Source organism: Ochlerotatus camptorhynchus, unplaced genomic scaffold (assembly GCF_037179485.1).
Source record: "Ochlerotatus camptorhynchus isolate MF236.1 unplaced genomic scaffold, CSIRO-AGI_Acam_v1.1 ptg000085l, whole genome shotgun sequence".
Lineage (NCBI taxonomy): Eukaryota > Metazoa > Arthropoda > Insecta > Diptera > Culicidae > Ochlerotatus > Ochlerotatus camptorhynchus.
The window spans coordinates 3,442,306-3,457,991 of NW_027040575.1; the positions used below are offsets into that span (position 1 = coordinate 3,442,306).

At 35.8% G+C, this 15,686-nt stretch overlaps 1 protein-coding gene across 3 annotated transcripts in view; it reads left to right on the forward strand.

The window, feature by feature from the left end:
* The window catches only part of Ypel (Yippee-like), a 258,675-nt gene extending 244,796 nt beyond the window's left edge, over positions 1 to 13,879 (forward strand). For 2 of the 3 annotated variants that reach the window (XM_065218371.1, XM_065218370.1), the window contains 4 exons: positions 11,354 to 11,777; positions 12,265 to 12,476; positions 12,559 to 12,667; positions 12,739 to 13,879. In XM_065218371.1, the coding sequence (XP_065074443.1) occupies positions 11,745 to 11,777; positions 12,265 to 12,476; positions 12,559 to 12,667; positions 12,739 to 12,828 (444 nt within the window). In that variant the 5' untranslated portion in view covers positions 11,354 to 11,744 and the 3' untranslated portion in view covers positions 12,829 to 13,879. Of the gene's footprint in view, positions 1 to 11,353; positions 11,778 to 11,806; positions 12,026 to 12,264; positions 12,477 to 12,558; positions 12,668 to 12,738 lie in introns of those variants that run through there. The other variant, XM_065218372.1, reaches the window with a different exon arrangement.
* The last annotated feature ends 1,807 nt before the right edge of the window (positions 13,880 to 15,686 follow it).

A 15,686-nucleotide genomic window follows, 5' to 3' on the forward strand; every position in this document is an offset into this window, starting at 1 on the left:
CATTTAGTACGTCATCATTGGCGTAACTAATTGGGGTGCCAAAGAGGCCAGGCCCCCTCCAGAAATAGCTCAATAAACCTACTAAGAACTTAAGGGCGTTCGCTCCAGTTTAAGCAACTTCGTTGCAGTTTGTTAGATATCTTATTTCAAAAAAGGAGGAGGTTATGGAGGTTGTGGGAACTATGTTAAATTTCAAGGAACTTTCCAGATGTCCAAAAATATTTGTAGATGATAGGTGTCTTTCCAGAAGAGGAAAGATGTTCAGAGATCTTCGTAGAATTACGAGAAATGTAAATAATATGGAATTTGGAATAACTTCAGGAAACTTCGTACAAGTTGAGGACATTTTGTAAAACTTCAGGGAGTTTTGTAAATGTTGAATAAGTTACAGGATATTCTTTGAGCCATCCTTCCTAGGCAGCAGGAAATATTCAAAAGATCTCCATATAGACGAAGATATTAGTAAAGTTCTCTGGATATTTTTCAAAGACTTCAGGTTGATCAAGTTCTGAGAATCTCCAACTGTTTAAACATTCAAATATTCTTACAAGATTGTAGGTTGTTCAGGAAGTATTCGAATGTTTTCTAGCTAATTGAATCTAATGCTAATGACTTTCGAAAGCCGGTATCTTAAAAACCGAATGAAATTAAATTATAACCTGATTTCTCATTTTTTTTTGTCAAATGTCAAGATTTTTCGAAATTTTTAATCTTAAATTTTTATTACTTTCTTATCTCGAAAAATGCTGCAAGTCTCAGAATCTAGGTAAGCTTCCCAAGATCTTGAATGACGAATTTTGAAGTCCAGGAGATTTAAAGCTTGTCTAAGCATATTCACTGAAAATAAAATTTAGTTCATACAACGAACGCGCTCATTTGTGCAACGAATCTATTCGTTGTTATCTGCAGCGAAATAGATTCGTACTTTGTAAGAATCTAGTTTCGTTTAGATTCCAGAAATCGTTTACTTCGTAGTATTCGTGTATTTTACGAAGCGTCGTCATGCTCATTACGGTTGATTCATAAGATAGGTACGAATTGTTCGTGCGAAAAAAATGCATGGATTGTAAATAATATGAAACATTTATATCTTAACTCATGCGTATGATTAAAAAACTGTAAACAGCAATACAAACAATTATATCTTAACTCATGCGTATGATTAAAAAAACTGTGAACAGCAAAGTTTAAGGAAATTAATTGGGCTTTTTGTTTAAAATATTTTCAAGATTGAACATATCAAAAGAGCGAAAATTACTCAAATTGTGCGATAAGTGAATTTTAACCTACGAGTATCTCGAAAATAGCAACTTTGGGCAATTTAAGCATTACGGGCTTTTTTGTTGTAAATTCAATGTGTTTTAATATTAACACTATTTTAAAGATATTCGATAACTGTAGGTGGTATTTTGGAAAATACTTATTTTTTCAATAATTCATAACTTTTTTGTTTATGATTTGCCCAGAAAATGCACAGTTTATCTAAACTACAAAATAAATATAAAAAATAATTTAAAAATATATGCAATTTGGGTGATTTTAATTAATTTTTGATAATTTTGATTTTTTTGGGAAAAAAAATATAATTTTTTACAGTGTATATTTTTTTTGGAAGGCAAAATACTTGTCCGCAACTTCTTTTAAGACACCATCTCGATCAAACAAATCGTTCACGAGATATAAATTTTCTATTGATGCGTATCATTTTTGCATAAGCCCTTTTCAAGTGTTAGTCGTGTGCAAAACTAGCGAACCATATATGTAAAATGGCATGTTGGGCAATAACGAAAACTGGGCAAAGTTTCATCATAATCGTAAACTGCTCTATTACATGAACATCAGCTAATCTAATCTAATTTTTGAAAACGATTTATTTCCAAATGGCGCAAGTTTGCGCAATTTTTTTCATAACTCGATAAAATACACATAAAACTCGATCATGGAGCATAGAATGACTTGGGAATGTTTGGGAAAAAAATGGCTGACGAACAAAAAAATTATTTTGATGGTTTTCTTGTTATATCCATCATTTTTTATTTTTGTAATTTTTTAAAATTATTCCTTCGTATTATATTGCATTTTCATTGAAAGTTCTTTTCATACGCTTTCTAATAGTATGTAAAAACATAGGAATAACTGTTAAATAAATTATAAAATAATATTTTAATGTGGGCTTGTTTTTAAAGCAAAAACTAGCTTTTAAAGTTTAATATCTCTAAAACTACCAATCGTAGACACCTAAAATTTTGGGAACTTCTTAGTCAAAGTGTTTACTATTGATAGAGTATTCTAGAATCTGAGTTAGGAAAAGTCAATTTTCCTATTTTTGTCCGCCTGATTTCCTATAGTGTAATGACGCGATAATAAATAATAATAAATAATTGATAAATAGCAGATTTTTAGCGATTGGCCCAATCTTAGATTCATAGGCCAACATTAAAGCCATTTCCCCTACATGTTGAACATTTTCCTAAGTCCTAAATGTATGATATTTATTATGTGTGCACTTTACCATGTTCAGTAAGAATTTTAGAAAATTATGTAATTCAATCTTCTACAATTTAGTTTTGGTTATTATTTCTGAGTTTTAATTGATGATGAAAAATTTAAAATTAAATATATTTTTTTTAATTCAAGAAATTACTTAACTCTGAGAATTTTCTTAAGATTGATATGCTTATATTTATGAGATCCGAACGTGTGATTTCATTAAAAAAGCACGAAGATTGCTTGTTCAAAATCAGTAAGCTTTTAAGGCTCCTAAAATCAAGGTCCCAATCGTTGTTATGAAATAAATATAATCAAATTTATTGTTTCACTATTAAAATAATAGTAAGCCTTAATGTCATATTATTGGTTACAGAAAAAATACCCAAAAACAAGTTGCCCTGACACAACTTAATTGAATAGCATCTAAATCTATAGCATCTTTGCGAGTATATAAATGCTAAAGTACCATAAAAATGCATGCTTACGTCAAATCGTTTTGTTGTCTTCGGAGCACTTATTTATCGCTTAATAAGGAATAATGGAAAATGCACTTATTTGCCCCGTTTGGTGGGAAATTCGCAATATGGTAAGATGGGGTAATACGCGCCGCGGGGTAATATGACCAACATAGTTTTTTCTCGTGATATTCAAAGATTAATTAATATAAACAATTTCCCATATGATAGTTCAGCAGTTCTTCTAGTGATTATGGCTGAAAACACATTAAATTTGTTTTGAAAAACACGTAAATAAGCCACATTATGCGTATTACCCCACCTTATCCTACATGTATTGTGAATTCCTTTATTTATTTTGTTGGATCATACTGTTGGTAGAAGATTTTCTTATTCCCGAGGGGTTCACGTAAGTATCATCTTATGGGCCCGTCCAACCCCCTCATACGGCAGTATGTTGAATTCAGAACGCTAACGGCATTTGATCTTGCTGTGAAGCCGCATGCAGAGCAAGACCTAAGCTGGATGGTGGTTTCTAACATACATACATTTTTGCAGGTCATCAGAATAATATTTGATCTAACTGAAATCTTGAAAAAGATCAAAAGAACTTTTTTGATTTTTTATCGAAAATATATGAAATCCAGCGTTGTTCTACGAACTGCCCTGAATTTCCAGAGATTTATTTACCTTTTACGGAATAATTCCAAGAAGAAGAAGTCCCATCACAGCTGTCAAATGAACAAGGTTTCAAGAGCAAATTTTCATTATGTCGTAAGTAACATTCGCACCGATCCGAGAAAAATAAAGTTTTGTTTTGATGACCGAAAAGTTATTCCTATTTCCAATTAAACACATATAATCTCATAGTGATAGCAATGTTTAACATATTTAGCCGGGTTTTAATCATACAAAGGCAAATCGCTAGCTTTCATGCTAAGAAATACTGGTTTTTGAGTCAAAAGTTATTATACGTCGTTTGGTGGCCCCTATTGTTACTTAAGTCAAAGTGTATTTACCAGGATATTCGGGAGAATTATCAATTACGTCTCCTTACGTGCAGCCCATTCATCATTTTAGGACCACCGAAATCATCTTAGCAACAAACAGTTCGATTTATTCACTTTAATAATGAGAAAGCGAAACGACGAACGTACACTTTTCACGGGTTTCTCAGCACTGTTACTTAAGTCAAACGGCATCTCCATAGAAATTGGGTGACTTAAGTAACATCGAAAACTATTTTGATCGGAAGGTGATTACGTCAAAAAGCAATTCGACTGGTAAATAAATTTAAAAATGGGATGTGATCCTATATTCGGACAGTATATAGTGTGATAGCAGGAGCATCGATTGACACTGATAGCTCGACTTTGTTTACCTTTGTTACATTCGACGTAATGAAAATTTGCTCTTGGTTTCAAATGTCGTTTTCGTTTTTGCGGTGTCGCATCGGTGTAGTGTAAGCAAGAATAAGTGCAAGTAATTGACATCTCAACATAATTTGTTTGTAAACAAAAGTGCATCCGACATCTACACCTTAAATTATTTCGGTGTACGGAAGTGTGGCACTGGTGTAGCTACACCACAAGAACGGAAAAGACAATAGAATCTCCAGCAAATATACTTCAAATTTGTCAATGCACACTATATTTTTTCCAGTATTCAGCTTATTTTCATACTGGCGTTAGAACTTTGACTTTACAATAGCCACCGGACGGATTTTTTTTCTTAAGATCCACAGTACTCAGTTCCATGAACTCAAATGAACCTCCAATCCATCCTGAAGTTTCCTGAGCTTTGCAGAAGTTCCCTGAACTTGTGGGAGGTACCGATACCCCGTTCTTTGATAATGGGGGTAACTTTAATAGTATAATATAAAGATTAAATTTACTCGCTGCGCTTTTTTTTCCAAATTCGAAATACTGGTTCCATATTGTAGCTTAGGGTATTTCCGTTGATATCGTATATAGTTTTCATATGGTATGTGTAACATATTTTAATAACATATTAAAAAACAATTTTCGTATATTTCGCCTGTTTGAAAAAGCACTCAAATCATCACTTTTGAAATGTATTTCCGATATACCCATAACAAATTCAATGTTGTATTCTTGTTTTCTGATTATATACTCATTCAAAGTTTCATGTTTAAAGAACTAAGTTGTGTGAGTTTCACCCTTTTTTTCTACATTCATCGTGCATTATCAAAGTAACCCCAAATCACAATACTGAAGTTCGGTCACAAAACTAAAAAAAGTTGTGTAAATGCTTTAATTTCCGTTAAACAAATTACTAACGACTTAACTCTTGGATCCTCAGTACTTGTTTTAAAATATAAAATTTGAAAAACATTCATTACTGTAAAAAATATTTAGAATATACTTTAAAAACTATCAATGTTACTCCGTTTTACGGTACCGCAATTACGGTTTTCCATAACTCATACAATGGCAACCAGGTAGTAGCATTTTTTTGCACTTACAGAGAGTTAAAATATAAAATTTGAAAAACATTCATTACTGTAAAAAATATTTAGAATATACTTTAAAAACTATCAATGTTACTCCGTTTTACGGTACCGCAATTACGGTTTTCCATAACTCATACAATGGCAACCAGGTAGTAGCATTTTTTTGCACTTACAGAGAGTTACAAGGCCATTTAAACGTTTGGATCGTTAATTATATTTTGGCGGTTTAAGATGATTTATATATTTTTACGATTTAGTTTGGCGAGATCGGAAAATTTATGTGTGTATGTGTAACGACCGTCAAATGAAAAGTGAAAATGGTCTCATATAACGCTATTGAATTTTGAAAACCAAGGTCAATAGTGGTCAGGCAGAGAACGCAGGACAACAGGCTGGGAAGTGGCCTGAATCTGAATTTAACTACATCCATCATATCCTCACATCATTTGAGAATTCAGGAATAAGACCATTTGTAGTAATATTGAGTGTCCAGGACCGCAAAGAATCCAAAAAGAAGGAAAACTGTAGTAATATTGAGTGTCCTGAATCACATACGCCACACTCGAATATGTTCCTATTTCCTGCGGGAAAGTGGCCTGAATCTAACTTGAAATAAAACACATCAGCGTCGCATGCTCAAAATAACAAGAGAATCCCAAAACTAAGAATATTTGTAGTCACATTGATTGTCTAGGACTACATTGGCCATAGTCAGACATTTTCTGGGTTCTCTGGGCTAACTTGATCTGAAACCTATAATGCGACACCTCAAATCACATGAGAATGCAAAAATAAGATCACTGGTACCAAAACTGCAACATCAACCCGCGCTGCAGATTCTGCACCAAGGACTATAAAAAACTTTTGATGATTGAATGCAGTGATGTGCCAACAAAAAAACATCATTTTAGAGAATTTTAAAAGTCGTAACTAAAAAATTGGACACAGCATATGCCTTAGCAATTTTTTGACGTAGGACTACGTCTGTGATTTCTATATGGGGGTACACTTTGTGAAAACCAAAAATAGAACATGTAAAAAAATTTGAAAGATTTTGAACGTTAATAACTCAACTGCCCCTGGTGCAATTTCAATAATTTTTTCACCAATCGATCAGAAATATGGCTACTTCCGAATGTTGATTTTCAACCAGAAACTTTTGAAAAACTGGTAAATGTCCAGCATTGTCCAAAAGCGTCGAATTAACTAACAAATCCACCAATTACCTACATGCATATGCTGCTTCCCCAGCACAGTCGTCAGAGAGTAGTAAATAGCCGAAACAAGTCGAAGTGGCATTCGCCTCCGATCCTCGGGCGCGTGCGAATAAGGAGGATGCGATTGCGTAATATTTTGCACACTCATCGTCATACTCAGAACCACACGCTCCCAACGACAACACCACTGTGTGGTGGTGTTCCGTTGTCGAAATTAGTAGCAGCAGTAGCAGTGCTTTCGGCGTGTGGCGTTGAAAATTGTTTTCCAGTAACAACGAAAGACTGCCTGCAAGCAGCGAGCTGCAGAGCCCACATAAGCAACCATCAAAGGAGGAAGAAGCTGCACCGCTATTCTATGGATCGGAATCAGTAGCTCTTCGTGAGTCGCTGCGGGTCGGTCATCTATACCAAGCGTGTCACCCTCGCTCCAAACGACATACAGCTCGACAGCCTCATCCGTGTTGAACACCCAGCTCAGAATTACTCAACCATCACTACAAAACGGTCCTTTTCAGGGCCACCAAAAATTTGTTAAAGAGTATTATTTGGACATCAACCTGCTCTATAGAAGGTGTGGAATTGTAGGCCTAAATATATTGGTGCAATTAGTTTTTCCTCGGCTTTCATTCCGCACGATTCGTTTCTTTCGTTTAATCGGCGCTTACATATGAAATTTAATTTGGATTATAGAATTTTTTGTATGTTACCAAAATTTATGAATGGTTTGCCACTAAATGTTGAGATAATTGATTGATTATTGAATTATCACACTGTATACCATGAAAAAGCAGCCTGTTTGTGAGTTTTTGCCTGTTTTCAAGTAAGGAGTTATCATAAAAAACAAATCGCCAGCTGGTATTTCCCGGCGAATTTACAAATAAATACAATCAACCAAAATCATCATGCATAACTAGCTAGGATTTGTTTTACTTCATATTTCACAAAATTGCTTTCGACTGTTAAGACATCGTCTCCTGCAAAGTTTACATTCTTTCCTCTACCAACACATACACCAAGGTTAGATAGATCTCCACAGGTTCTATAGAATCCACGCAATTTCAAAAAACAAAAATGCACAGCATTACAAAAAGAGGTCAGGTTTCGACCAATAGCAGATAGATTTTAATTCTAAACAAGCCAAACGATTGGAAATTTATCTACCAATCTGCTAAAATGAACACTTAGTTAATTTTCAATAGGTCACTATTGACAAATACCAAATGTCCAACTGTTGCAATGGTGATCAAAATTATCACCGAATGTCTGAAAACAGCGCATTCCCTAACACAGATTTAAAAATCGAATTCGATGCGGTCCCACTGAACGGTGCTCATTCAATCACCGTAAGTGGTGGTGTCCAGTCCAGCAGCAGCAGTAGTAGCAGCAGCAGTAGCAGCAGGAGTCCTTTCAACAACAACAACAACAACAACAACAACAACAACAACAACAACAACAACAACAACGAAAAGCTGCCTGCAAGCATTACTCACACACCAAAAAATTCTGAATTTTACTGGTGATGTAAACTTCCATGCATGCAAATATTCATACATGTAAACTTCCTTTTCACGTAAACTAGCAGCTTGCAAGAAATGTTGCAAACAAAAGTGGACAGTTGCATACAATATATGGAATATTTCATGACATGTCTCATAAATTTACACGATCTATAATCTAAACTTGTATGATATATGTCGCTCCATTTATGTGCATCATAGTAACGGAAATTTACACTAATTTTATTAGCTGTGCAACCATCACTACAAAATGGTCCTTTTCAGGACCACCATAAATTTGTTAAGTATTATTTGTATTATTTGGCCATTTGTCAAGGTCATCAGTTCCCGCAAGCAGCTAGCTATCAAGGCTCAACCTGGTCTCTATATAAGGTGTGGAATTGTAGGCCCGAATGTATTGGTGAGATTAATCATCGTCCGACCATTTTCCAGAACACGCTGGTAAGAAGTGTTAAAAATCCATATAGAATTTGAGGGAAGTGGGAATAATTCGCTTTAGGTGTATATTCTGTCCTCAGAAAGCCAAAAAAAAAAAATCAAAATTTGTGAGAAAATTAGCTCTCAAGAGTTCAATCTCTCGAAGTCCCTCCTTTTTTTTTACATATTCTGCACAAACGATACTTCCGCCACGCCCCATTCATATAATTCGGAAGGAAATCCTGTGAGGTGAATTGAATACACTTTAATACCAAAATGCACAAAACATAAAAATTCATAAATAACAAAAAATCAAAATACACCTTTTAAAGTCGGGTAGATGAATCGAAAATACTCAAGTCCTTTGGATTTTCTTCATCAACTTTCTCTTTTTTTTTGTTTTTTTTTTTTTTTTTTTTTTTTTTTTTTTTTTTTTTTTTTTTTTTTTTTTTTTTTTTTTTTTTGGGTATCAAGCTGGAGCTGCGTGACAGCTTAATTTTCAAGACTTGACCCATTTGAATAAATTTTGCTTCTATCTTTGACAATACAGCAGAAGGACTAGCCTATGTTGGCCGCTTGAACACTGGTTTCCGTTTGTATTGTTTCAAGATAGTTATAGAAAAAATGCTGATACATCCGCGTAGTAAGCCGATTGAATAAGTAAATCCGTTTCGAACGAAATATCTAAATTATGTAAGTTACGAAAACCGCGCGAATTCCGAAAGCCGTGCGAGACAACCGAAGCCTGTGATAGCCTATGTCGGCAAGTTGATTAATTTTGGTTTCCTCCCATTCTACATTCTACTTATTTTACTGTTGAGCTTTGTTTCAATTTAGTTATTTTACCGCACGTATCAATAATTTCAAGATTTCGCGACCGTACCGAACAAATTCTATACTACAGAAGCTCAAAAAAACTTTTGGTGAGCTCTACCGCATTGCGAATCACTTCTGCGTAAGCTCCGTAGACGTAGGCGCGTTGATTCCGACAGCCGCGAAAAGTTAAACATGCATCAATACCACATAAGGAAATATCGATTTTACGTGTGGTTTAGTTCATAGATTAACATTGACTGCTGTTTAAAAATCTAAGTACTTGAACACTAAGAAATAAGTTAACTCAAATGCTTTAACCGCATATATAAGAGATTTCGCGTATTGAGAGAATAATATAGTAATCGAGTACAACAAACTCAGGGGAATACAATACCTCCAAAAGTTTAAAAGCAATTAATTGTCACATACCTCTACTTTTACGTATTTCCTAAACTATTCCTCTCCTTGTAAATCTGCTTAATGCTATTAGTCTGCGTTTTCTTTTAAAAGTTCAAGACTAAATAAGAAGATTTATTCTACAACTTTAAAGGTTAGTTGCCTCCCTAAGCGGACCCCCCGCATCCTTATTCTTTTGTTAATCTACTTAATGTCATTAGACATTATTTAAGTTCATTTGATGATTATGATATCTTATTAGTCTAATTTGATAAATTATTAAAAGCTCTAATTCACCTAATCAAGCATAACCCATGCTTTATTAAGTACCTGCACTTGTGCTTGTAATCTAAAATTAAACGTGTTTCAAGTACTTTTGATTTTGACCTATACCTATTTATTATATCTTAGTTCGACCCAGGTAACACCTTCATGTGACTAAAATGCTTCATTTTGAAGTTAGTTTCCTAGCTGATATTTAAATAAATAGGGTATATGCTCCAATTACGCTCTCACGTTTCCACTATGTCGCACCACAAAAATACATATGGGTATGTCACAATAGAAGCACACCACAGTGGAAATCCCGAACCATAGTTCAAACACTTATCCCAAATCAAAATGAAGCACATATGTATAAGATTAGTTACAATACCATGTACAAAAATGATGTTTAACATTGTTTCCTGAGTAATACTTCAATGAAAACAACAATGAAAGCTTGTCACGCAAATAGAAAGAGCACCGTTGGGCACTTTCTGAAATATTTCAATAGTATAATTCCCTTGCAAACCCAAATAAATCTATCTCCGTAAAAATAAATAAAATAAGAGTGATTTGCGGCAAAACCCGCCAGTATCACACCCAACGTCAGTGCCTATACGTAAGCGTACTACGATGCGGCTCTCAATTAAAGGAGTAACAGGTGTGATACTATCACTGCTAGACTAGATCTTTGGTTCTCTCATGCAGTGGTTTATCAGAGAGGGGAAGCCTAGTAATCTCCATTGCCTGCCCATGACGCCATTCTATCGCGGCATGAGCCAGCAACGCTGGCCATAAACCTACCGTCTCCAACACTCCACTATAAAGCATGAAATTAAGCCCGCCCACCAACAGCAAGGTGCAAAAACTAGCCAAGGGGAGGGCTCTTCATCAACTTTCTCTTTGAAATAAATACTACAAATTTGATACGCTTACAAATAAAAAACGGAAAGAGTTAAGATAATTGATGATTGATCAAATAAAAGAACTAAATGTTCAAATTTGTTCCGTCCACTAGCGGTCCTACGTCAAGCTTCCGTTCGTGCCCCTAGGCACAGACACTTCTACTTTTTTTTTTTTAAAATATTCGGGTTAACGGGCTACCGGGCTTGTTTTATGACATATAGAATGGCTTCCGAATGTTGATTTCATTTTATTGTTGAAAAAAAAAACATAAGATTTTCCTGAACTGTCTCGTATGTAAATATGAATTATATACATCCGATTTATAATCACAAATAACCTATCTATTTTACACACCCTAAAAATCTAAACTAATACTAGATTTTATTTCTTGATTAATTTCAGATTTTTCAATGCCATAACAGATCGAATGATAACACAATTATAAGCAGAAAAAAAAACACAATAATCATCAGCTGACCAATGTCATCACCCTTGTAACGGAATAAAAACAAAACAAACTTACCTATTTTGTTGTCATCAGTGGGGTAAAGCAAAATCGAGAAATTCGCCTTAGTATCGAAAATCGCTTACAGCCGAAACAGAAGTCACGTCACATGATTGTGAAACGCTTGTCGCTGTGAAAAATAAGTAAACAAGCACAAATCATCAAAACAAGATACAGTCGATGTCAACGTAGTGGTTTTGGATAGCAGCACCATTCGAGTAAGCTCACGGATTTGGTCGGATATAGTGCAACAGGCAGCAGCGGTCAGCAGCTGGGCCACGGAGACGAATGCACATATCGTTGTTCAATCTACTGTTCGAAGTAAACAGCCAAACAATTATCACTATCCTAGGTCTAAGCTAACAGATACTTAAGTCCAATACTAACGAGTTCTAGCAAGTAATCGACCGAGAAGCGACCATAGCACGGGTTCGTGCTTCTTTCCCATTACTAACGACACTAACAGTATCCTACAACGGCTCTGGTCAGGGGCCGTGCATTTCAATATCCATCTAGTTCTAACAACCACTTTCGGCCTGGACTCGATTCGAGAAAACGGTCCAACCCAGGTAGAAAATATGGTTTCCACTTTCCTAAGTTGATTGCTTAATTTGGTCAACCACGTTTCGCATTTTTGCACACTATTACAACATTACCTTTCAACTGTCCAAATTTATGCATTTCTCGCCGCATTAATCGGAGGCAATAGTGATTCAATAGGATTTCGTTTCTTTTTATTTCTCCTCTATTGTTCGTAAAATCGAAAATGGCTAATTGCAAATCTGAATGCTGATTCGAAAAACAACAGGAAGCGGCCAACGAAGGGCACGCAAACGGGCAATCATCGTCGTCATCATCGTCAGGAAGTGGCAATATGGTGAAAACGTTCCAAGCCTATCTACCGCCAGCAAACCGAACGTATTCCTGTGTCCACTGCCGGGCACACCTAGCTAGCCACGATGAGCTTATATCGAAATCGTTCCAGGGAAGCCAGGGACGGGCGTATCTGTTCAACTCGGTGTAAGTATCCCGGCTGGGTTGTTTATAATCCTGTTTGCTAATGACACAGTTTTTACCAACCGTGTTCTTAATTTTATTTTAGGGTCAACGTTGCTTGTGGCCAGGCCGAGGAACGCGTCCTGCTAACTGGCTTACACGCCGTAGCCGACATTTACTGTGAATGCTGCAAAACGCCTTTAGGATGGAAATATGTAAGCCGCTATAATCTGGAACCTTTGTGAAATTGAATGCTAATCAACCTAATTTCCGCCCGCATTTGCAGGAACACGCTTTCGAATCTAGCCAAAAATACAAAGAAGGGAAGTACATCATAGAACTAGCTCACATGATCAAGGAAAACGGCTGGGATTGATCGCCGAGCCACTCCGAAAAATGCGTAAATTAGATTAGTGAATACTGATAAAAAGCAAAAATTCCGCAACCCCATCATAGCTTGGGAGGAAGCCGGAATGATGCCCTCGGAATGGCAACTATTCCGAAAACGCGCATCTACTTTCCAAGTCATAGTGTGTCCTAGTTCTGAATTCTCTCTCCCCGTCAAACAGGCCAGAGGGTCAACCCAACCAACCGTGCGTAACTGTTTTGTCATTTCCTATCTGCGTTGTCCTATATAATTAGTAGATCTTTCTCTAACGTGTTCATTTCACACACACACACATACACTTCGTATATAATGATCGAAGCATCGAACGGTGTCGTTATCGCCGTGCATTAGATTGGGATTATTTTTAATTGTCAAAAACATTCTGGAGATCCATTCTTACTTTTACCTGCGAGAACCACGTACACAATTAAACAAGAGAAATAAAATTTAGTTTAGAGGTCTTGCTCTTTCGAATCCCTAGTAGCAGAGAAGAAAGGAGGAAACATTTTATTTTCCTAAGATAGTGAGAAGATTAACACTACTGTTATTGAATTAGTGAGGAAAACTACAATTGATAAGTGAGCAAGGAAGCAGATTTTAATGTATGAGAAGAGACGTAGTGAGGAGGCAGGAGTAGTAGAGGAAGATGTGTAGAAGCAGAAGGAAGGTACGCGAGAGAGAAAATGCGAGAGTGATATTAGTTTTACGAATGTTTCAAGTGAGATAACATTTATAATGAATCGTATTTTAGTCGAAATATACACGTCTAAAAATCTAGCTTTAGTTCTACGAAAGGAAGCAAAACTGAAAGGAAGTCGAAGGAGAAGACAAACACTTATGGTTTTATAAATCACAAGTTTAGATAAATGCAATGGAACGAATGCAAGAAAATAACACAGCTATTGTAACGCCTGTCGCCGAGCAGTACTGTTACTTTCAGTTTCAGTTTTTTCTTTTTGGATAGCGAATGTGATCAATACATATATAATATTACAATTATAGTGTATTTTTTTTAATAAAACAAAATATTTTTACTCTATGTATCTGTGTTTCTTTTGGCTCAGGCGAACAAAACAGCAGCCATTCAGTCAAGATTTGAACAACAACAACAGTTGCGCGGAGAAAAAAGGCTCTAAGTGGTTTATCCCAGAACAGAAATGAAGAGAGAAAGGAAGAATTTTACTGCCAACTAAATACACGTAATAGTAACGAGAACAAACTCAATAGAGTAGAAATGAAGAACAAACATAAACCATCAAACTGTATTATCGCAAAAACGAGCGAATCATCCCAGATGGTAAACTAGTGGTTCTAAAACCCACTAGAACCGAGGTCCAGCATTTTTCCGACGATATGGGATGCAATTGAGCCGACCGGCATCTAGAATACTAAACGTAGCAAAACCTAGCAGCACACAGACTCAAATTTAGTCACTCGGTAATCAGTGGAACATGGTCGTGCTATGACCTAACCTAATTACGCTGAGGACCTGCATTCTGTTGTAGGGTTTCTTCTGACTGAATCGGTGTTTAAGCAGGGTCGAGTTGGTTCACGATGGATGCGTTGAATGTGGGGTGTGGGTTAAGGTTAATATCAGATATGCGAGATGCTGTTGATTTTTGTACAAATTGGCAAGAGAGGCAGCTCAGCACTATGTATTGTACTGGAGGACAATTTTCCCTCTTATGCTTAAGTTTCGAAAATACAGTACTTGTTCTCTAACTGGGCGTTTTTAACTGGCTGCTTTTTAACTGGGTGTTCGATAACTGGGCTGTAGCCCAGTTAAAAAGCAGTTATACGTGAACAATAGACGTCACATATTGTTTGACATTTCGTTGTCATAATTGGTGAGGGGCATTCGAATGGAAATTTAAGTTTTAATACAAATAAATTTGAAAATACTATCACACTGAAATTTAGACTTAAAAGCGTTTTAGCGAAAGCGTTAAGCCTTTTTAAATTTGCAAATATGAATGCTGTGAAAATAGAAATAACAAACTTTATACTGTTTCAATTCAATGCACGTGAAATTTTTTTAACGTCGACCAAACAATCCATTTAAGTTTTCCTCATTGACAGTGATTTTAATCCATCAGCTAGCAAACAAGTACTGTACTTGAAAATCAGTCAAAGTCATGATTTTTTTTTCCAAAATGTTAGATTCGCTTATGGCGATAAGCTCCAACTTGGATTAACATGTAACACTGATCCTGATTGGAGGATCTGCCAAATGTTTGTTTGAGATCATAGTGATTAATACCAACATCGACATCAAAGTAGCCCGATATTCGTGATTGGCATTTTATCCGAAGATAATACTGGTTGGAGCTTACCAGTTTCTAACGTAAATGATGGCTTCGGTCAGAGGTCAAATTTATTCGTTGAGCGCTCGTTTTTTACATGAGAACACATAACTATTCAGAGCGTCGTTTGATCAAAATTAAGCACTACAAGACTTAACCCTGACAATAATAGGGGTAAAGGTATTGTCGAAGCCGTCATTCGCCATAAAAAAATTATGGAAATTAGTCATGTAGGGGAAATGGAAATGGATATCGGCCTAAATGCCCCTAATTTGGGCCCATACAAAAATTCAACAATTGGTTAAATTTTCAATAGCAACCAAAAATTTACATTAGTACCGTCCAAATGACGCGTTCATCTAGATAAAATTTATAAATAGCAGATTTTTAGCGATTGGCCCAATCTTAGATCCATAGGCCAACATTAGAGCCGTTTCCCCTATCACTGCATTTATATACTGTAATGTGGCCTTTGGACTTTTTTTTTTAGAAAACCATCTTGTGAAGGTATTTATTTAACGATAACATTTAAGGGTAGACGGG